Consider the following 24,148-nt stretch of genomic DNA (forward strand, 5'->3'; position numbering starts at 1 on the left):
AACTCCACGGTTTTCACCACGGTGACTGAGTTAGGTATATGCTGTTACATTTTTTCTTGAAACTGATCTTAGCCACGGTAAGCCGTAGCGGACATGCGCACCTTAACCGTATGCAGCTTAGCTCTAGTGCCCATATAACTACAGGGTATTATAGCGTACACGTCGCGTTCCATATTCATTGAATCGAATTTCGTTATAAAGAATTCACATCCAACAATAAAACAAATTCGTCATAACCGATATTCGTTATAAGCATATGTTCGCTACACGCTTTTATCGGCGATAACCTCTTTATAGCTAATAATTTGTTATAGCCGCGTTCATTCTATAATTTACCACTGTATAACTGGCAGAAATCTGAACTGAGTGCTCGCTATACAGCTATCGCCGTGGTGACCTCGCGCCACATGATTCCCCCCCCCCTCCCCCCTATAAGAGAAATGGGAACGCTCCTTTTGTTCTTCCTTTTTCAGCTTTCCCCCCATTCTGAAACACTGCGTAGCAGTGCTTTCTGGTAACGTCACAAGACAGAAAGAACCACTTGCTCCGTGGACAGAACGCAACTAGAGCACGCCGAAATATGGAACGCCCTGCAGGTCAAAGTACGCGACCGCCGTCGCGGCGGGCTCATGAGTGGGGAATTGGATGAAGTGGAAGAACAGAAACGCAAGGAAAGCGAGGAGAGAGAGAGAGAGATGGAGAACGACAAAAAGAAAAAAAAAAGAAAAAAGGAATACACCGCGGCACCAAGAGAGGCGAATAACCTCGGCCGCTCGCCTGCCCGAGACAACGACTTCGTTCGAGGAATGTGCTCCGTCGTCACAGCACGCACGCAGTAGCTGGAGAAACATACAACAAAGAAAAAGAAAAGCAGCGGGCGAAGATAAGCGAATAACACGACCAACAGTTGCGACACGGGGGCTGGCGAGGAAAAACGTTGGCGGTCTCGAAAAAAAGTCGGCTGAGTAAGGAAACAACACGCGCGAGACGACAGCGGCAACAGCAGAGCCTGACTGAGCTTGAAAAAAAAATACAAATATATAAATACGAAAGCGACACGCAACCGTGTTACGTATATCAGCGGAGACTGCGCGTAACGTGACGACACCTTTACAACGCGAAACGCGCGCAAGAATGGTGTCGAGCTTCTTTTTAACGCGCGTGTGGTCCAAAACCGTGGATTTCGGGGCGAAAATAACGGAGAAAGTAAAACGAAGAGCTGCGAAAATACCTGCGTTAAAAAGAAAACAAAGTCAACAGATTTCGGACCCGCCGCTTTGAGCTCGTTTACGGCGAAAGACGGCCAGTTCTCATCACAGCGGAAATCTTCTCAAGAACCACTCACTTGCAGTGAACGGAACGCCTACTTCGTCCTGTACAGTACTGCCTGATGTGACCTCTGATATATATATATATATATATATATATATATATATATATATATACATATATGCGGAGACAATGCTGTTCTCTCAGAGGTTGCGCGGCGATCGAGATAATGCACAAATTATCAAGCGTGTACAGCGTGCGGCTACCAACTGCGCACCGCAACTGGGGAAGTTCTAAACCGATGGCGGCGCGGTTGTGGGCAAAGTTCTATCTTTCTTCGCTGCATGGTTCAGGATGAATTTGAGGATGAGATGGCCTAAAGAGGACGGCGTAAAGAAAAGGACGGACGAACACAGCAAACACAGTTTCGACTTTTTAACTAATGTGGCAGTAGAAAAAAAGACAGAGAGAGCGAGAGCAATAAACAAGAGCTCCACATATTCTAGTTGACTGAAACATTCGTGTTTCGGCGTCCAGAAACGCGAGAACTGGTCGTGGCGCGCGAATGCGAATATTCCGATACGAAGGAACGCTTGGATACGATTAGATTGTGTTGATAGTTACGCCGATACGCTATCATACACTGTTACAACATATCCTTGTGGTTACTTCTATTTTTAAATCTTGTCAAGCCTGTATGAACTTGAGCCAACTATATACTTGCGAATTATCGTGAACGATGAGATCCCACGCAGCAACTATACTGTTTGCAGTCTCCCCACCAAGACCTCTAACGTCAGCAACACGACGCCAACTACGCTCCACGATTCTTGTGCACTTGATGTCAGCGGAACACGGAGCTAAAGAATCTCCTATGCGTACTGTGCTTCATGCGGGAAACGCCCCATCAAATTCAAACGCCCATAGCTGCTTAACGTTAGAATGAAGGATTAGTGTGTACTTATATCTGGCGTATGGTGTGACCTGCCGCTCCACGCACCCCCCTCTCCCACCCCCCACCCACGCACACATAATATATAGGCGAGGACTACTTGATTTGTATAGGTCGAACTACTAGCGAGCTTTTTTATATATGGCGGTCAGCGCTGCACCATGAAACGGAAGACAAAACAAACCATGATACTGGCGAACTCGAATGCAATAGCACCACGATCGACCGTTGCATGACACTAAAGATTAAATTATGGGGTTTTACGTGCCAAAACCACTTTCTGATTATGAGGCACGCCGTAGTGGAGGACTCCGGAAATTTCGACCACCTGGGGATCTTTAACGTGCACCTAAATATAAGTACACGGGTGTTTTCGCATTTCGACTCCATCGAAATGCGGCCGCCACGGCCGGGATTCGATCGCGCGACCTCGTGCTCAGCAGCCCAACACCATAGCCACTGAGCAACCACGGCGGGTTGCATGACACTGCAGGCAGACGCGGAGTTCCATACGAAGCAGGCACACAGGTCTTGCAGCAAGCGCATTTGGCTAATCAATGCATTTCTGCAGGCGGCAGATATGGGTGAAGGGTTTCAAGATGCGCCCAGCTACAAACGCCACAAGCGCGAGTTGTGCAACCGTGGCCTCCACGTGGCGTTCGTGCAAGTTCTTCCAATATTAAAGAAAAATGCAGCGCCGTCCCAGAAAAGCGAAGAAAACGCCAGCCACAGTGGTTATATACACCGCGCGCGCGCGCGCGCGCGCACACACACACACACACACACACACACACACACACACACACACACACACACACACACACACACACACACACACACACACACACACACACACACGCACGCACACGCACACACGCACACACGCACCGTTTCCGCGCCCCGCTCCATCCCTATCTCCGGCTTTGCGCTGTTCACTGGCTCGGAACACGCACGACGTCTTCCGTCATGCTCACGCGGAAGTGTCGCCGGGTGTGGGGTGTAGGAGCCGCCACGCATTGACACCCTTCTCTGCGACGCCGCGCCTGTCACCGCTGCGAGAGCGCCAGCGCCGCAAATCAACCGTGCAGCTGCAGCTGGCTGGCGCGCGCGCGCGTTCCCGCAGCAACAGCTTGCGCGGCAATCGAAAGGGCGTGTCTCCGTATCGGGGTATTTTTACAGCGACGCCGCGATTTCACCCCCTTATATATCTCCGCCGCGACTGCCTTGCGAGAATCGCGATAAATAAATAAAAAATGAAAAAAAAAAGTGCGGCCTCCCACGAATACGCACGACGTGAAGGAAATGCCCACCGCAGGGGTTCCGCTGCCTGCAACTGTCAACTCTCAGTACAGATATAGAAAGGCATTATCTACGGACGCATCTCTTCCACACGCCCCCCCCCCCCCCCCCCACATACACACACCTTTCCCCCTTCCTTAAATTACCGCTATCCGCCGGAAAGTTACTTTGCGCGCATATCTCGTTCAGCTATAGCGGTGCGGGCTCGATTGGCGTTAATTCGGAACGTTAAGGCAGCACAAAGTAGACGCAAAGGCAAGAGACGAGCTCATGAACACGCGTTGTGCCGTGTCTGTGTGTTCACGTGTTCGTGTGCTCTTATCGGTGTTCTCTTGAGCTAGCTAGACTGGTATACTCGAAGATTCGCTAAGAATACATGCGTTAAATACGGGTGCAGGTGGAAATGTGGCGTCGAAGCGACATTAAAGATGAATGTTTAAGCTGCCTGAGTAAAACTGCGCTTCTATGAGCAGTAGCAAAACCGGTCACACTATATGGAGGCGGGGAGGCTTTGGAAGCCGGAAATCATGCAAGAACGAAAGGCGGGTGGCGAGCGACGACGCCATCTTGAAGTTACCGCCCCTGCTCGGCGGGACATAATGGTTATCGGGAGCGTCTACAATCGGGTTTAATTCACTGTTTACAAGGGAAAAACAAGAACGAAATGAGGAAAGGGGGAATACATTGTTTTCTAGGAAGAAACCAAAGAATCAACAAAGCAAGTTCCATGGCCCGTCTTCACAAAAACCGTTTACACTAGAATTGTTCGTAAGAGAAAACGTCAGCCAATTGTGATGCTGGACGTATGAGAGAGTTTTAGATAAGGGGAACGTAAGCGTTTGGAATCGCCTAGCGCTTGGGGCCACACTGCAGCGCCTTGCATCCCCCTAATCTAAAGCTCTCTATTATTAGCAAAGGCTACCGGCCAATGGCAAAGAGCAAGTTACGAAGGAAAACCTTTTCACGAATTTGCCCCGAAAACTTCTCCCGAGTGCAAAACGCCCTAAATAAGTACGATAATGTAACATATCTTCTTTCCTGAATAATTAGTGACAATATACTTTCGAAACGATAATCTATCGCTAGCGCGGATGCGTGGTCGCACCCTGTTAAGAATGGCGAGCTGCAAGGAAAAATTGCCACGACTGGGGGACAAGGCGCGCATCCCCCACTCTCCGTCGCTGCAGCAAGACTGCGTTCGAAGAAGCGGGCTTTGTGCTGAAAACCGCCCCCATCCACGAGCCCCATCTCCGTTGTGACGAAACGGGTTCGACGGACGAACTATTGTGCCCGAGGTCCCCGGCGCGAACCTGATTTTGCTACGCATGAGCAAGCCGCGGCGGGACAACGAGCTACTCAGGATGTCTCCGAGCTTCCCGGAACGACTCGCCTCTGTCGTCGGCTTCTGTCCTTCGCACCTGTGTGTTTGCGTGAGTGTGTGCGTCACCTTGTCGCAGGAGGCGGCCAGTTTTGCGATGACGAAACGAACATTCGCTGCCTTGTATCGCCGAAGGACCGAGCGTTTAAAAACGGCTGTTGGGCGGAGGCTCGACACACTTCTCTCGTGCAGTCAGGTTGGACTGACACACTTTCTGTTGAGCAGTCATGTTGGACTGACACTCTTTTTCTTAAGCAGTCATGTTAGACTGATTTAATTTCTGTAAATAAACCCATTTTCCTCGTTCTCGATGAGAAGCAGTTCTTCCCTTCATCAACGTCCTCAGCGGGTTTAAGTTGGACGACGGCATGGGCCAGCTACCTTCGAAATCATGCCGGACTCCAATCTTGGCAACGGATCTCGAGCGATGGGATTGAGCCCCCAATCCTGACAACCCGCACAATGAAAGAACGTCACCAGTGCGGACCGGTTCAACGACGCGATCCCGATTATAGATAATGCGACAGCTGATGTACTGTCACGGGGCACCGCCAATCTCACAATTGAACTCTGGGGTTTAGCGGCCCGAATCTACACAGTGGGCCAATGAGGGTCGATCGACGTCGTAGTGGAAGGGCACCGCTTTAATTTTGACCACCTGTGGGTCTTTACCGTGCACCCAAAGCAAAGTACACGAGCGTTCTTTTTTTTTTTCATTCCGCTCCCATCGCAATATGGCTGCATCGGTCGGGATCGAACCCGCGACCTCGCGCGCAACGCAAAAGGCACTGAACCATCGCGGCGGTTACAAGCTCACAATCCTCGTCGTGGCGCGGGCGGTTGATTCTTATCATTCGTTGGCCTACATTCCTACGCCACCCGCGACGGTGTTTCTTATACGTACACATCTTTCATTATAGTTACGATTGTAGCTTAACATTTTACTCTCAACTTGTGCTGATTTGTGGACCATTTTCCACACGTTAAGTGCCGCCCAACGGGAGTGTGACACCACGTGCATGTTTTACTCTCGTGTTGCTATCCATCCTCTCTCTCTCTCTCTCTCTCTCTCTCTCTCTCTCTCTCTCTCTCTCTCTCTCTCTCATTCTTGTTCAGTCCCTATATGCCCAACCCTCTTAATCTGGCTCCTGTTCGTCACTCACTATTCATTTTCTATGCACCTTTCTCTTCTAGAGCAGGCAGGTGTTGTGCCCCTCCCGGTGTCCTGTTGCCAGCTAGCGCGCTCTCTCTCTCTTCTCTGTGATTGCTTTATGCATGCGAACCTAATAATAATAATTATTATTATAGTTACTTTACTGCCGATTTACTCAGCCAAGAAAGCAACGGCGCGGCACGGTGAATAACACACCAACGAGTTTAGCCTCTAGCATCACGTGAAAAGCGAAGCAGCGCTACCGTACACTGACGTGACTCTAATTTCTTGTCCGCGACCCGCCGTGGTTCCTCAGTGGCTGTGGTGTTGGGCTGCTGAGCACGAGGTCGCGGCATCGAACCCCGGCCACGGCGGCCGCATTTCGATGGGGGCGAAATGCGAAAACACCCGTGTACTTAGATTTAAGCGCACGTTAAAGAACCTCAGGTAGCCGAAATTTCCGGATTCCCCCACGACGGCGTGCCTCATAATCAGAAAGTGGTTTTGGCACGTGAAAACCCCATAATTTAAATAAAAATTTCTTGTCCCCATCCGCACGTTCGTCAACGTGCCACGGCATGGGAAGAAGTTCGCTCTCTCGGCTCCGGCGAATCGCTGTATCCGGTATGGAGTCTTGCGTGCAGGCGCAGTGAACGTGATAGCCTCGTGCGCCTATACCGCCGGAGTGCGCTTTATTTCTCTTCCGGCAACCGAAAATCGCTGGCGGCGAGATAAGGAAGCCGGGAAGGAGCGCGCTGCCTGCGTGCAGAAGGTCGAGGAACTGTGGCGCGAATGCAGGACGGCGGCGATAAGAGAGCGCGAACCCGGAAACGAACGGGAAAGCGACGGGAACTCGACCGGACAAGGACGCGTATACCGTGGCTGCATATGTGAGGCGAGCGGAAGACACCACTCTAAGAGGACCGGCTTAGCTTCGACAAACAAAAACAACACGTTCGTCTTTATCGTCTGCGCAGACAAAATGGTCCCGTAAGGACACAGCGGGAGACAGAACTCTACCAGAACCGGCTTAGCTCCTACGAAAAATAAAAAAAAAATTAAAATAAAGCAGGCTATAGTGACCGGGGACACATACACAAATGGTAATATATGATGATACGAAGTCGTGTTATAAGCATCTTCGTTCTGAAGCGAACCAGATCGTCGTCAGATGACTAGTAATGTCGTTCTCTTCAACTGCTCGTTGTTTACTTAACTGCGCGTTTCGTAACTGAAACAAAAAATTCGAGCTAGTTTGTTTTGCATAAACATATGTAAATCTCTGCGCGTTACGAACAAGGGACGACCGCAGAAACGAAACGCCGCGTCCTGTGCGTTTCGTTTCTGCGGTTGTACCTCGTTTAATGAGCTGATATATGTGCATATGCATATATATGTGCAATGAACATATATATGTGCATTTATGCCTCTGTTGCATAGCAAGTGTCTCAACTATGCCGTTGCCCTTGCGATTCATTCAAGCGTGCTGGCACTAAAATGGCGAATTTTTTTTTTTCATTATTAAACATACATTCGGTACCTGAGTCCATCCGAATGTCCTCGCGTGACAATGAAACGTTATGAAAGGAAGAAATAGCAAAAAAGAGCCTGTGACAATATATTGTCAGATATCGACTTTCAGTAAAATCAACAAGCCAATCAAGCATAAAATAGAACTACGCAGAAGCGCCATAGAAAGCGGACAGTTGAGTAGTCGGAAGGTAGCTTGCTTAATGGTGGCGCGCAGAGTGACGTTAGACAAGTTATGAACTTGCCTCCATCAGGTTACGATTTACTGCACGTTACGAACCACTACAATAGATTTAAATTACAATGAAATTCTGGGATTTTACCTGCCAAAACTACTATCTGACTAGGAGGCACGCCACACTGGGGGAATCCGGATTAATTTTGACGACCTGGGGTTCTTTAACAAGTCACGACACACGAGCGCGTTTTCGCATTACGCCTTCATCGAAATGCGGCCGCCGTGGCCGGAATCGAACAATTGAGCGCCTTCGTGTTCAGCAGCGAAACGCCATATCCACAGAGCTACTTGCGAAAGGTTACGAAGAAGCACTTGTAATTGCTCATGATTGCTCAAAACATGCTCATGAACTAAAGAGACACTGAAACGAGAGAAAAGTTCCTCTGTACGAAGGCGCTCCGCTAAGCCACGCCTGGCAAGGCCGCGCAATCGAGTATGCAACCTACAACGTAATCTGTAACAGGATTGCTTTTTGTGACACTAAACCACAGAGTAGCGAAACGTTTCTCTAGAGCTGCATCGACGCCACAATATTTATTACACTAGAGTGAAATAAAAAACAAAGTCACTCGAGCGCTTATTATACGGGCGGTCAAGTGAACCAAATCAACGGCGCGGAAGAAAATCTCTACCGCTAGCATACGTGTGCACTTTAATATGACACGAGTCATGGAGAGCAGAGAAGCGGAACAGAAGCGACATGCCCCGACCGATCGGAACAAAGACGGCAGGCACATTTTATAATCTAGAAGCCCCGGGAGCAACAACACTCAGGACCACAAACGCTACCAAGACGTTCCATGGCGTTCTTGCCAAACCTATACCAACGACATGAAATAGTCTGCCAAGCCGGCATTGAATAAAGAGATCGCTATAAACACGTTAATATGATTCTTTTTTTTTAATTAAGCAACGTCTAATGCGAATATGTAAGAGCCGCTGATGCATTAGCAGTTTAGATAGCAGATGTTCGGTGGCGAAGGGAAAGAGCAGGAAGTACTACTAAGAAGACGCCTTACGCGCACCGCACGACAATGTCAAGAAGGGGCTGCACCTCGCGATCCTCCTCACGTCTACCGTCACGTCTTCGCTGCTTTGATGTCAAATGCGAGCCCGCACGTTCACGCGCGCACTCGAAGGGCTAGCGAGGGGAATGACTCCGTATGACTGGCCGTTATATGTGCGTGTGTTTCACTCACGCATACACACACGCACACGCCAACGCCAACCCTCATGCGTGCGAGGCACGAGACGTCGCCCATCTCGGCGTGACAAGTTGAAGAAGGAAGCCGCGGGAGGAAAGAAGATGCGTGGCGCGCGACCGCGTCAGGCGGCGTGACCTACTCGCGAGGCTTACGTCACCTGGCCCTCTGTCACTAACCGCCATCAGCAGACATCGTACCCGATTCACCGGCCGCGGAGCGCACTGTGGAACGCGACAGTGCGTCGTCCCACGGCTGTGGCGTGTCGTCGTAAAAAAAAAACGAGGCACGGCGTACCCTACTCGTGATACGAAGTGTCATCGTCTGCGTGGTCTCGCGCTTCGAACGGCGTAGCGAAATGTGTCGATGACCCTGTAGCGGTGAGCAGCCAAACAGAAATTGACCTGACGACACTTCAACGCAGCTATCTCGAACTTTTTCTTACAACTCATACAGAGTATGTGCCCCAGTAAACCAAATCCCATTACTACTATAAGTGCGCCAGAGCCGACTTAAGTGACCCCTGTACCGTGTGGTAGGAATGGAACGCGAAGAAATTTACGAGTAACGCCAAAGTCCACAAAGAGTCTCACTCTTAGCGATTGGACGAAGCCACCTTCGTTTGAAAGTTCGTCTACGCAGCGACGTCACGAGTACCACGGCGATGTATGATGCTTGTCGAGGGAAGAATGGTGACGACAGAAAAGTACAACGCGTCTCAAGCAAGCTTTACGGATTCCGTACGTCCTGCGTCACAGTGGCACACACATTCTGGGGGATCGACCAAGAACAGGAGCACAGCCAATGGCACATAACGGATTGCTAAACCAAAGAAAATGAAGAAATACATCAAAATAGTCCGATAAATATTCTCCACTATTCCATTAACAGGTCGGTGTGCTTTAGAGATAACTGTGAGCCGACATTATTAAAAGCGAAGCTTTTCTTCACGAACCTCGCCGGGTTTTCGTGACCGTGGGTGTTGCGGCGTGGCTGTTGTCTAGCCGAATAGCTGCCAAACAATCACGGTGGAGGACGCGCGCAACGTCGCCGCTGGGTTGCTTGTACCGCCACCAGATGACGCTCGCCTCCGCGCATTCGCGGCAGCGACATTGCATTAGCTTCCCTACAATGACTGAATAAATTCTTCGTGTCACTTTGTGTGACACTTCCGCGTCACTTGTCACGTTCAGTGAACGCAAACTCGTGTTTCGACTCTTTATGCAATCACACAAAGCTTCGCTCTATATAGATTCCAACTCGTTGGATCTGCTGCATTCATCGTTTTGTTCAGGCTTTATGCAGGAATTTATTTTTGTTAGGCGTTACAGAGGTACGCTTACATGCACTTCCGTGTCGGTCAGCCATACACGGGTTACATAAGCCCGTTAGCTGGTACTTGCATTCGGCGCCCATATAACCTTCGTGTTAGGTTAATTTGGGTTTAATGGCACAAAGGCAACTAAGGCCATGCTCCGCCCGCAACCTTCGTGTATTTGCATACAAAAATACATCCGCCGAGATACTGACCGACCCGGGAGAGTAGTCAAATAAATAGTCGCTTTAATACAGCAAGCGCCGCGCACGGTAAATAGAATATGCCCGAACTTCTATCACGCAGCGGGCCGCCTGAAACCACAAGGACAAAGGCAGGGAGTGGCCGCCACGCAGCGACCTACATTCGCGGCGTTGCTCGATTCCCATTGTTCTTAAATAAATGCCCTCCGCTTACGCCACTCAAAAGCCAGATCAACGCATAAAGCAGCTGCTATTACGAAGATCCAGATTAGCATAAAACCTGATTAAATTTGCTTAAGAAGCTTAATCTGTCCGGAGAACTCGGAAAGGGCTGATAGTGTTGTCGAATCGTAGCTTTAGGCTGTGTGTGCTGGATGTGGTGTTGGCTGGACGCGTATTGCGCTTCACTTGTACGTATGTGTGTGAAAATTTTCCGAATGCTCGCGGTGCAACACGAAAGTACGGCTTAGGCTTCTGGGCCTAAGCTTTAAATGCGTAAGCATTTCTATGCCTACCCAACGACGAAACGTCTCCGTCACGCAAGATGAATCGCTGTAAACAAAAAGAAAATGTACAAAACAACAGTTTCAATGAAGGCTTTGTTGAAAGATATGGTGTTGAAAGTCATATGGTGATGGTGGAATAAAAGTCATCTCTAGAACCAGATGTAGAGCCGACTTGGTGCATTGTAAGCATCAGGAAAATTCCGATTTTCCGAAAATTTGATGCCAAACACGCCAGATCCCCGTTGCGTTCCGGTGGTCGCGGGATGCGCCTTCCGTTGGGGCGTTCCTTCCCCGACCTAAATGCCACCGATCTATAAGGGTTCATGCACTTCACGTCGCGCAACAGAGATGGATAAGCAGTCAATAACTTGATAAGGATGATAGAGTGATGATGGGTAATATGTTATGAGTCTCAGCACGGTTGATAATGGCTCGACGCGGACGGATAAAGTGTAAAACGCGATAAGGGCTTATAATGGTATGATAAGGGTCGTATCTGGTCCGATAAGGTTGAGAAAGACCGATAAGAGTTTATAAGGGTCAGATCGGGTTGATAAGGATCGGATCGAGTCCGATAAGATTGACAACAACCGGTAAGGGTTGATAAGGGTCGTATCTAGTCCGATAACGACTGCTAAGGGTTGATAAGCTTTACACTGGTCGGATCAAGTTTCATAACATTGATAACGACACCAGGCGGCATGAATGTGAGCAAGTGTCACAATGCTTACGCATACTCCCAGAGTAGTTTCTGCGTGCATTTTTTTTAGATTTCAACTGATTTATTTATGTATAATTAACCTGACCTCCTTCTAGGAATCGAAGCAACTGTCAAGCCATCAACCGAAGCCAGCACTGGCTGCAAACGTATTTCTAGCATCCCCACAACCACAAGCGCAACAAGAGACACGTTGCGAAGCGGGAGTCCGTGAATCTTGGAAACATGGGGCCCTCTTTCAATACTGCCGATTTCTCTTGACTCAGGGGGCGTTCCTATCTTTCGCCTCCATCGAAAAACGAGGCCGCCGTGGGCGGGGAATCGAACCCAAGACCGCGAAAGCGTGCCATGAACGAAACGCACCTCGTATTCTCTTTATTTTTTTCCCCTACGCGTGGAATTGGGACAGAATTGTATATAGCGTTTTCGGCCACTGTAACGATGAGCTAAACTGCAAGCAAAGCAAAATGCGGACGGGCGACCAATCCGCTGTGGGGAGGAAGAAGTCGAAGCCGTCAACGATGGAGGAAAAAAAAAAACGAACCTCGAAATAAGCGAGCGAGCGACGCTGTTGCTGTTGGCCGAGAAAAGCGCAGAACGCCAGATGAGCCAAACCGCACCGAAGCCGCCGTCGCGCAGACGGGAAGATTGCTACGACGCGCCCGCCGAAGCGACCTGACCTCCCTGACTCGAGACGGGCTATGACTCATTGCTTTCGCGCGCGCGCGTTCCTTGGCCGCTCCGTGCGTGCGTGTGTGTGTGTGTACGAGCGCTTCTCCGTACGCCCGACGACATCCACGTGTCGCGGGGTAGGCCGAGGCAGCCAGTCGAGCGAGCTACGAAGCTGGCAGGAAAACGGGACGGAGAGAGATGAGGGAGGGAACGGTTGATTGGTCTCCCGAAGCGGGCCAGCCCCGAAACGTACATAATTCCGGGCAAACACTGCATGCGCGACCAAGGCGGAGTAGACAAACACGGTGTCCTGATGTATCGAGCCCCGCCGACGCCCCGCCAGGTGTGTGTGTGTAGAGGTGTACGTGGTCAGGTGCGTGCATGGAAACGCCACTCTCTTAAAAGCCACAGGCGAGCTCAGAAGCCGGGAATGATTTGTAGCAAGGAAGACGGGCTCAAGTATATTCTGGCAGTCGAGTTCTCTAGCTGTCGATATCTTTTAGCTCCCTTTACCGTTAATCTTGGACTAGAAAGGTACTGTATATGTTTTCCGAATGCACCCCTCACGAGAATACCTCATTTCGTAGGGTCTTGAGCGCCTGGCCGCTTACTCACAGCTGGAACTGAAGGCGGCACTGCGTAGGTAACTACCGCACTGTGCCCACGTCGATTCTGTGCTGGCAATCACAGTCGGAGAAAAAATAAACTGAACTCTTCAGTACCGGAACCGTGTTCCGGAAGCTTTTGACATCACGCAAAACCACGAATACGGTATCAAGTTGAGCGACAATGTGTACCATCTCCAAGAGCAGTTCTCCAATGCGAAGTGTTTCAGATACGCATACAACTGATGATTACCACGCAATATTTTTTTCTCTCGCAAGGGGATGGGCGAGAGATCCAGACTTAGCCTGTTGACGGGAATAGTTCTTGCAGCTTGTTCGTTTCTCCCAGCTACTAGTACGTCCACTTCAGCCAGGTTAGGCACCTGTAAATCATCTACACGCTTCTCGAATAGATTTATTTACACTGTTCCGTTAAGTGGGTCACAGAGACTTGTTCGCCGTTTGGCACAATGTGTCGCCGCATCCCTTGAAGGGAGTCGCATGGCGCAGCGGCTGAAGCTGAAGCTGCTATAACCTAAGTCGCTCTGATGCCCTCCCGGTACCATGTATATCTGGCAGGTATAGCTTGAGATAACCAACTGGAGAAAATTTAACGAAGGCTTGGTGGATAAGGCTCCGCATTTAAAGATTTTCTGGGCTAATAAAAACGCGCGCAGCTCTTTGTCAGGTAAAGCAGCTGACTCACGAAACTTCAAGCCGCCGCAAACCCACTCGAAGGACATTCCGGCGTGATCACGCCGGAACGGAATGCGAATCAGAACACGCAAACCAAACGTGAAAGCAGATTTACCTTAGCACATTTGCATCTGCAGGCGTGACGCTTCTTTGATTCAATCACAGACGCTTTGTCTTGAAGCTGGAGCGCTTTTAGCGCCCCAGATACGCAACGGCCACACATCGCAGCTTCAAACGTAAGACCCAATCTACTTCGTTTCTTCCCGTTGGCGTTTCGTTCCGGCGTGATCGTAGCAAACATTGCGCTCTCTAAATAGCGATATCCGCCGTCGATAAACGAACGAATTCCATCGGAAGGCGACGAGTGTACGTGACTGGAGAGGAGCCCCAAAGAAGGGGAAGGAAACGAATGAAAGCACCACCTGCGACGGCCACTAGACTTTCAGCCGAAGGAATACTCCGTACTTAGACGCCACGGAGCCAAGGAACCTGTTCAAGGCACACAACGATGAATCTATGGGGGTTTCCTGGAAACGCCGGGACTCTCTCTCTCTCTCTCGCCGCCGCGAAAAACAAGTTTCACACGGCGGCCAAGCCGAACACCGCGCTCGATTAGTTTGTCACGTCCTTCGGTCCACCGTAACGACGGGGGGAATAAAAAGAAGAAGAACAACAAGAATAAGCAAGAAACGAGGCCCTTATTTCGTGCCTCCACGAACAAGCCCCTACTCTGCGGGCTTCCTCTCTTATACAGTCCACGTCCTGTTGGCCCAGTCGTATTTTCTCCTTTTTTGTTTCTTTCTTTTACTTTTTTTCCGTCGCCCACTGATCGGCTCGTTTCTAAAGAAAGAAACGAAAGCTACAGGAGCATGCACAGCGGCAACCATTGTCCCAGTCCCGACGACCTTATTTGCACGGTGTGTGGCAGCCTTTCACTGAGATTGGCGCCGCAACCCTCACTGCTAACGACACGCAAGCACGAACCGCGCGTCAAGGAAGCAGAGGCCACACGACACCCGCGACGATCTCTCGCGTCTTTTTTTTCTTTTTTTGAAAGCTATCCTTTTTGCATGATGGATTTCCCATCTGATCCGCAAGACAGCTTAATGAGCCCGCCGTACACTGCAAGACAACTATAACGGTGGCCGCTGCCTGGCCTGTCCCCTTATTCGCTTTCTCCTTCTATTCATCGCTTCTTTGTTTTACATTATATATATATATATATATATATATATTGCGTGAACCTTTCTTTGCCTACCCTGAACCTGCGGAAATTTGGTGTACGTATAAGTAATCTTCCTCGCCGAATGGTCAACAACTTGGGTTCCCGGGTGTGTGGCCGTTCTTGGTCAAGCCCCGAGAATGGGTATGTGCCACTGTGGCCCAAAGGGTGTATACAAGACTTTAAATGTGTTTAAGATGTGTGTAGTGCTTGTTTCTTTGTGAATACAGCTCCCGTTGAAGTTCTCTCGACGAGTGAAAGCCCCTTCGTCTTTGTGACGCAGACAGTTAACAGCTAGAGGCGACGAGGCAGTGCCCGTATTGTTTATATACACTGATTACTACCTCGCAAAACTCAAACAGGCTTCTATAGTCTTCAGACTCCAACGTCCCGCTGGATATGCGTTTCTTTTTCTTTTTTCCTATTCGATCAATTCATTAGAGTCGCAGCTTTGCGTTGTCGCAGGACGGTCGGACGGACAGCAGGACGGTCGGGAACGTTTGGATTACGTTGGGATCGGGATACAGCCAGGTCAAAAACCCGTCCTCGAGAGAACACACGAACGCACACGAGCCGAAGCATGGAGCATGATCTCCCAGGAATAATAAAAAGGAATTAATCGCGGTCAACAGAGCGATGTATAAGTGCCGCTTCCTGTAGAGATAAACGCACATCACCGCATCAGCAGCTGATGAAGCTATTTCCTGTCTTATCTTTCATGATTGTAATCGGAGCACATAGAAATAAATGAGAGTAAAAGAAATAGCAATATTAATTTTGATGCGCTCTGTGTGTCGCGCAGGTTAATTTATTACGCCCCTATTTTGCCCAGTAACAATCCTTAACACACCCAGCAGGTGACTTAATTATTTGCTTTGATTCACGCTTATTACGTAGTAGTTCCTTAAATACCGTTTTCATAATATTGCGATCTCTGCTGTTCAGTTACATTGAAGGTTGCTAACTCATTTCAACACATACCCCATCGACTGCGTTTTCCCATTTTTTTTTTTTTACTTTTTTCGTTTCGCTTGCCTGTCACCCTGATAACGCCGGCTCGTAGCATACGTGTCGAAAGCGTCAACGTTCTGCCATCGCTATCGGGCGATAAAATACGACCCTTCCAGGACGCAGTCATTCAAGCACGATTATGAGCTTCGCAGACAATGCATCAACATCCCTCCCCCAATTCGTGAGTGTTCATTGCGTCAGCTTCGGACCGTCGTCCAGGCAGCACCTGTATGTCAGCTGTATCGGGCGTCACAGGTCAAAAAGCATGGTCACTGCTTCTCCGAAACTGCTGCTTCATAAGTTGATGGAACACTCGTATGAAGCTGCACCGTGTTTAAAAATAAAGATAAGCAAAAAAATAAAATAAAAAAGGAGACAGCCCCGCTGAAGGCAGGAGCCCCCTGACGAAGTAGTTCAAACTTGCCACAGTTCCTCATTCGCCGCCCGTGAAGAGTTTGTAAAAAGCTTTGGTATGTATGTGCGTGTCTCCTGGTGTACTTGAAGCCTCCTTGTGTTTGCATGCTCACTGCGTACGTCATACATCGCTCACCGAAACGCATCTAGCATGCAGTCCATCAGCGAGGCGAACATCTCTAGCTTTTCACTAAATTCAACATCTCTAGCGCTAGTACAACCAGCACTCGTCATGACACCGATTTGTTACCGCCCGGACGTTTTCGAGGAGGAGATAAATGAGCTGGTTCAACCTGTTTGTTGCGATTAGCGTGCATAACAGAGAACATCTGTCTTTCAGTTAGGAGATTTACACGGCAAATCGCAGACCGGGCTCACGTGGGACACACAACACCCACATTTTTTTTTATAATTTGGTCGTTGCCGGACTCGGTAACACTATGTACGCAAGCTTCCAGCATGCTAGCAACAACATATGTTTATTGCGATGTGATTACGATTAAGATCCATTCGTTAGGGACGGAACATTGGCCTAAAGTACAGAAGAATACAGCGGGGTTCGGTACAGTGATGAAGTGGGCCTGATCCGCACTGCACAGTCGGTAGCTGGTACGCACTGTACCATGCGGAGGATGTCCGATTCCACGGCGGATGCGTAGAGCGTTCACAAGACGCTGCCAGCCTCCGCCGATGGATAATATCAACTCTTCATAACTGGCCACTCGCAGCAGCGTGAGATATAACCTAAATCAGCTCGAAAACAGCTCGTATAGTTCAAATCATTCCCTATACTTGTTGCGTTACTTTTCATTCGGAATCGCAGCCTCGATTCTACCATCACAGACATGATTCCATCCTGAAAGCATAATGCGCAATTTCGCAAGTAACACGAACTTCGTTGCGAGCAGTGTCAGAACTTTCTTGGTTCCTCGAATCTCAAGACCAAAATTGGGAGAGAAGGGGCCCCCTGAAGAGCTCTGCTACTGTCGGAAGAACGCCCCGCGAATGCGGAGGCCGTTGAAAAGCTCAGAAAGACGGGCAATTGGGCAGTGTCGACATATCGTGGGCATTACCGCGACTTGAACTTCTTGGTTTGCAACCATTGTTGCAATCCTTCCAAGCATCCGGATTCCGCGAGAGCTCATAAAGCCCATGCCCGCAACTGCGGGTGACAACTGATATCGGCTGATAAATTTACAATTTGATTCAGAGGTTTCCTTTTTTCGTTTTTTAGGCGTTACAACTATGGCATACGCCATAGTAGAGAGGGCTGCATGTTCTACTCTCGAGTTTCAATGCGCGCCGCAGCCTCAGTAAACAGCAGGGCTGTGGCCAAGGGGGAAGGGTGTTTTGCTGGCGGAACACCCGCTGACGTTCTGCTGGTGCCTATGAAAAAGCCTTTCTAAGAAGCACGAAGGGATTACAATAAGGCTGAAGCCAACCAAACCTAATACAACCTAAAATGTGCCAACTGGCCAAGCTCTCGATTCTTCTCCGAAATAAAGTTCCAGCTGCGCTAGTAGTGACGCATTTTTTTCATTCCTCTCCCATCAGAATGCGGCCGCCGTTGCCGGAAATGGAACCCGCCGACGTCGTGCAGAGCAGCAGAAATTCGTAGAAGCTATTAACGTTCATGACAAGTCCCGTTAAAGGGGATTTGCAGGAATACAGCTTTAACTGTATTCATGCAAATCCCCTTTAGCGCATTGACGACTGTACCACTAACCTTGCAACTTGTATTGGAGTTTAACCCACCGCAGCTTTAGCGGCTATCACGCTGTGTTGCCGAACACGAGGTCGCGGGTTCGATCCCGGTGGCCTAGCGCGAAAAACGCTCTTGTACTTAGATTTAGGTGCACGTTAAAGAACACCACGTGGTCAAAATTAATCCGGAGTCTCTCGATACCGTGCGCTTCGTAAAAAAAATCGTAGTTATATGGCACGTATAACACCTGAATTCGTTTAATTAACTAATCAATTAATTACATTTTGGGATTCGCCAAGCGACGCTGCAATAAAAAAAATTGAGTATGTTGTCTTAGTGCGTAGGAGAGCTTCGCTGCGACAAGGGAGTATGTTTAGTTACAATCTAATACTGTAGTTGATCATGGGCTTCCATCGGAAACCGATGAGGATTGCATGTTTCCTTCGTGTGTACTGTATGCATCTCGCAGTAGGTCAGTGTGTCATTCTAAATATGTAGGCAGAGCGGAAACTTGATTCAGTTATGAGTAGAGCCGAATGCTCCTTTGGTTTCCAGAACGCACGTTCTAAGCTCCACAAAGGGGTGGAGTTCTTCACGTAAAAGATTACGGTGGGAGTGTCAAAGCGGTTGACATAGAGAGAAAACGACGGTGAAAACGCGATAACCTACGGCACAGACAGTCAACGTCTAGCGCACTTGTAGCCCATTAATCGCCCTGGAGTCCAGAATTCTATGGTACTGGCGCAGTAATCATAAAACTAGGCATTAGAAAACGGTTTGAGGAATCGAAGTGACGCATTGTATTGAACGCAGACACGTGAAGGGACGTGTTGTGCTCTTTGATTTTCCAGCAAAGGGCATCAGAAAAAATGCCTATCTAGTGCGTAGTCATCTATCGATCATAGCAGTTTCTTAAGAGATGTAAACAACAAGCAAGGTCTTCGACAAGAACAGCCACGTGTATGAACGAGGCTGTGAGCGAACGGTTAAAGGAAATGGAAGCGGGTTACTTCCGGAGAGCAAGAATTATTGATGAGGACTGGCGTGAGTGGACATGTGATCTGGGGTACCTTAGAACTCAACCACATCTTAAAAAGCTACGTCCATAGATATGTGCACGAGAAACGCATATGAAACGATCTTTATACAGTGACCCACAGCAGGCGGCCAGTACACTCACCATGGTAGACACGACGACAAAGTTTGGTTGTTCATCGTAGTCATCCGGCTCGTGGCCGAAGTACACGGGCGGCGCGTCGCACTCCGACGACGAATCATCATCCACTTCGTAACTCATCGTGGAGCCAGCAAACGGGCGTGCTACAAGACGACGTCGAAACCACCTCACGTGAAATCAGCGGCCCAGGCACACAGGGTGGTAGCGCGAGCGCATGTCAGAAGTATATTCCTCTCAGCACAAAAAAGAAACGACGATCATACTCTGGAGCACAACCGTCAAATGCCACAGGCACAATTTGTAGCAACTTCCACTCACATCACCAGCAGCAAATCGGTAATTCACTCGGTTCAAACAAGCGCGTTCACACGCCGGGAGCCACAGGTTTCCGGAACTGGCACTGTCAGACGATTAGCGAATATTTGTTGAGCTCAAACACGGTGACGCGATGGGAAAAGAGGGAAAGGGGGGTTGCGAACAGAGGAAACAATCGCCGAGAATGTGTCGCTGGTCGGTCACAGCGGCCGTCCAGGAACTCGAGCAATATGACCAGCTCACGACGTTCACGTTTACCGACCGCGCACTGTTCCCACAACACAAGAGGCGCATTCCACGGAGCGGCAGCGGCGCATACAATGCGCGCGCGTTCGGGCTGGACGACGGGCGTCCGCTGAAGAAGCAACGCACGTGAAGAGCAGATACTACCCGTCCATATCTCGCGCCGCCGATGCCGTTTCGTGCGACCGTGCTTCGCCGGCAGCGGAGCAGCTAAGCAAGCGGCCAGGCCGCACGCAGCACAGCACAAACCGACTGGCGCTCGCTCGCGCGCTCTCGGCCACACAGACGGGAGACCGGCAGAAGCAAGAGGCGCGCTCGCTAAACTTCTTGCGGAAGGGAAGCACGCGCTCCTCTAGAACGTGGGGGAGAGAGGCGAGCTGCGGCGCGCTGCCACTGGGACGGACGCCGCGTCGCTCGTGCCAGCGGCGAGCTAGCCGATGGAACAGGTTTCGGTTTCCGGCCGCTTGGCGAAGGGCCCTCCCCTTCCCCATTCCCCCTCCGCCGCTCGCCGCCAAGTCTCATCTCTAGAGAGAGGTAACAATCTCGAGAGCGTATGTGTATCACACGCCACGGCGGTCTTGAAGCAGCATTTCTCTCGCTACGGGCGGTCCCGCTTCTCCAAGAGCCGTGTCGCTCACCGCAAGAAAAAAGAGAAGGGGAATGCTCGAACAATGCACGAGCTTTGCGTGTCGACGGCAGAGGACGACGCACGTCTTGTAGAAAACTCGCGCGGAGCAATCGGAGCAGCAAGCGTTCACGACGTCGCCTTCTTTTAGAGGCTGACTGCGCAGTCCGTGTTTTCTGAGGTTGACTAGAACGTCCATATGCGAGCGGGTCAAATCGGAAGTCGAGCTGTGACCAGCCCGAGCTGACAGCAGTCACACAATCTTGTTTCTCGCGGCCGAGATACCAGTGGTAGCTCGCGTGGGAGGCGAGAGTACTGCGGACGAACGCGTCTTCAAGTACATCGCTGCTGGCTGCAATGTGCCAGCCCGACCTAACAGCGTTTGCACGAACAGGCCGGTCTAAGTTAGTCTACAATGTGCAGTCGAGTTGGTCCAGCTTCACGATCTAGCAAGGTTAGCCTCGCTTGACACTAACCTACGGCCTACCATAGGCCTGCGCTAGGCCTACCGGAGAGCGTTTACATGAACCTAACAGGTTCACTAACTATCAGCCTGCAAAGCTGCGCGCTCGGCGCGCTCCTCGAATAACAGTGACCCCCATACCCAAAAACATGCACCCTGAACACAATAATGCAAGGCGAAAAACACGCGCACAGCATATTAGAACAATGTGTGAAAATAATCCCACGTACAACACAATATACACGGATGCAGCCGCGTATTCGAACGTACACTTGAACGCCAGTGATGCCCAAAAGAACATCAGGAGGTACGCAGTGGCAATCGTCGACACGAAAGCACAGTGTTGTAATCTCGGCGCTGACGCCCGTTATTGCAATCGCACCGCTGGCACGAGTTGTTGCAAATGGGTCGCAAGCCCCAAGGGTAGCGTTGGCCTGGCGGCCTGGGGCACAACTGGAAGCATCCGAAGGTCCCGGCAAAGCATGAGTCGACTGGTAACAGAACAACTTGTTTATTCTAACATCGCAAAAGAGCGGCCGGTCAGGTCGACCGAAGTGGAGAGACGGGAGAGCACGTTACTCGACAGAAGAAATCGGAGCCTCTCTCTCGGCGTCCGGGGGCAGCTGCTCTTATACTCTCGGAGTTGAGGGCAAGAAGGAACGTCTCGGGATGAGACCACGTGACTCTGGGCACGGACAGGCTGAGAGACATGTTGAGACGAGTGTAGTGACGCATCGCCGAGCCGGCGCCGATCAGACCTCCTCGCTTCACACTTGGGGAGCTCCTCTCCCCGGCTGCCGCGCTTTGACAAGCGTGGGCACACACACACACACGCACACACGAAGACACGTGGCACTGAAACACGCCTGGACGCGCTTGGCGGGGAGGCTTTGCGGCAGCTCCGAACGGGCCAAAATGTCCGCCGCTTTGAACGAAGCCCCGGCGTCCGTTGCATCCGCGCCGGCTATACCGCGCGTCGTAGGCGAAACGTAACAACAGCAACAATTTACGGCATCCGTCAAGGCAGGTACTCCGGCGGCTGCCGAAACTTTCGCCGTGGCAATGCCCTCGCTCGCGCGGAACGCACGCAAAAGAGCGTCACCATAATAACAGACTCACAAGAAGCATGTCGCCTTTTTCTCAGGGGCCACGTGACCAAAACATGTCACTCAATAATACCGACGAAATTCGCCCATCATCACCGGGTCCTATGGTGTCCAGGTCATACAGGCCTTGAGGGGAACGAACTGGCCGATTCGCTAGCCCGAGGTATTATTAACCGGGCCGACTCGACTGGGACGGTCCCAAGTAGCCACTGTAATGACCCTAATCCAACGAATGCCCGGGAGATTCTCGCTCATCAGCGTGCAACCAGGAAAAAATACCCTCCCCCTCACCCACAACTCAATGGAGAGGAAGCCACCAGCTGGCCCAAAATTCAGACTGGGGTATTCCCCCCCCTTAAATTACAGAATGCCATGTTCCCCACTCGCTACGGGCCCGACTGCCCGTGGTGCGGAGGCATACCAACATTACAACTAATTACTTGGGATTGTGAATCACACCCGTTTGATAAAACACACCACACAATGGAGCAATGGGAGGCACAGCTAACCAGCTCAGACCTGGCGGGACAACAGTCCTTCATAAGACAGGTCAAGCGGGCGGCCGAGGCCAGCGGGGCCTTGGACTAAAGGGTCTCCGACCACTGAACGTAAATCGTTTAAGCCAATAAAGGTTTCTCTCTCTCGGCGCGCTCCTCCGTACTTTCCACGGCGCGCTATTCTCTTCACCTCCAGGCGCCTTCCTCCCCCGGCGATCGCTTCCCTCGCGGCGACACACACAACCTCACCGATTGCTTGCGCGTAGTATGATAGAAAATCGTGCTCACTAATGCTTCGCTGTATGCAGATCTGCAGAGCCTAGACGCATCGCTATTGGAGCCGAATTAGAACCGCATAACTCTGCATGTTATCATCGACAACCTACGCAGTTTGCCTGGTAATCTTTAGGAGTTTGTGACCTATACTCCTTCAAATATATATCAAAGAGAACAGCAAATCAGCCTTTGTAACCCCCTCTGCCTCAAAAAACAATCCTTTTAGCCTACTATTCTTTAGAGCGCTCCTCCGTATACTTTCCCCGGACCACGATTCCCTTCTCCACCTCCTGCAGGCGCCTTCCTCCTGCAACTGCAGCGCCGCAACCGGCTATCGAGCGCAGGCGACAACGGCCGGATTGAACGGCGGGCGCATTCCTGTCGATAATTTCAACCCCATTTTCCGTCCTTCGTCAGCGGCTTAAGTCTTTATCACCGGCATCGACCTTTCGGCACGGATTGCGATAAGGATGAAATAAAACCAAATGAAAACAATTGCTGTAATATGTACTGGCCTTGGATGTTGAAACTCCGCCGGCGGTACGTGAGAATCGAGTTAAAAATGCGAACTAGGAAACAGATACGTCGGTCGCCGAGCGAGAGAGACAGAGAAAGAAAAATTATGCAGATCAAACGTACGTATATGTGTAAAGAGTGAAGCGGTTAATTAAATACCATACAAGTAACGCTGAAGCGCTCAACTGTGCTTATTTTCATCCTAAATCACGTGTAACCTGACGCAATGTTACACCGGTCAGAAGCCGTGGGGAAATGCAAACACTAAATCAGGTGGACGCACACTGTAAAATATATCTACACAGCACTGTCACGAAGACCGAGACGAAATGTACGACGCTCGTTGAGGCAAATGTGGCGACGAGAAGTGTGCGCACTGTTGCGCCGGATTATACGACACATTTCTATGAGCATTTAAGTCTCCTATGCCATTTGTGCCACGGTGACACGACCCATTCTGGAGGCCTGGCCAAGAATGGCTGGCACACCCAATGGCACCAGAATAGGTTACACCACAAATATAATAAACGCAAGAAAATGAAAGAAAGTCACTAAATATCGCGCGGCATTCCGCCAAGATGTCCGGTTGCTTTATATATACCTATACATGAACTGATATTATTAGTATAGGTTTAATGTGGTCATTAATTGTTTTGCTACGCAGAACAGAGGCGCACTGATTGGCGCTACTCTGCACATATTTTTCTCGTAAGCAACCAGGCCGCGTACGTACATGAACTTGCGTAGCTCCATGTGTTTTGATATACATCGTAAAAACAAAATACAACTGTTAAGAATCATGCCGATGTACGTCACCGTGTTTGAGAGAGAGACTGACACTT

General features: G+C 50.1%; 1 protein-coding gene across 1 annotated transcript in view; it reads right to left on the bottom strand.

The window, feature by feature from the left end:
* Positions 1-20,093, bottom strand: part of LOC126546982 (death-associated protein kinase 1-like) — a 153,981-nt gene extending 133,888 nt beyond the window's left edge. Inside the window, exon 1 of the mRNA XM_050194766.3 lies at positions 19,269-20,093. Coding sequence (XP_050050723.1) covers positions 19,269-19,385 — 117 coding nt within the window. The 5' untranslated portion in view covers positions 19,386-20,093. The remainder of the gene's footprint in view (positions 1-19,268) is intronic.
* Between the last annotated feature and the right edge of the window lie 4,055 nt (positions 20,094-24,148).

This window comes from Dermacentor andersoni, chromosome 3 (genome assembly GCF_023375885.2).
Source record: "Dermacentor andersoni chromosome 3, qqDerAnde1_hic_scaffold, whole genome shotgun sequence".
NCBI lineage: Eukaryota > Metazoa > Arthropoda > Arachnida > Ixodida > Ixodidae > Dermacentor > Dermacentor andersoni.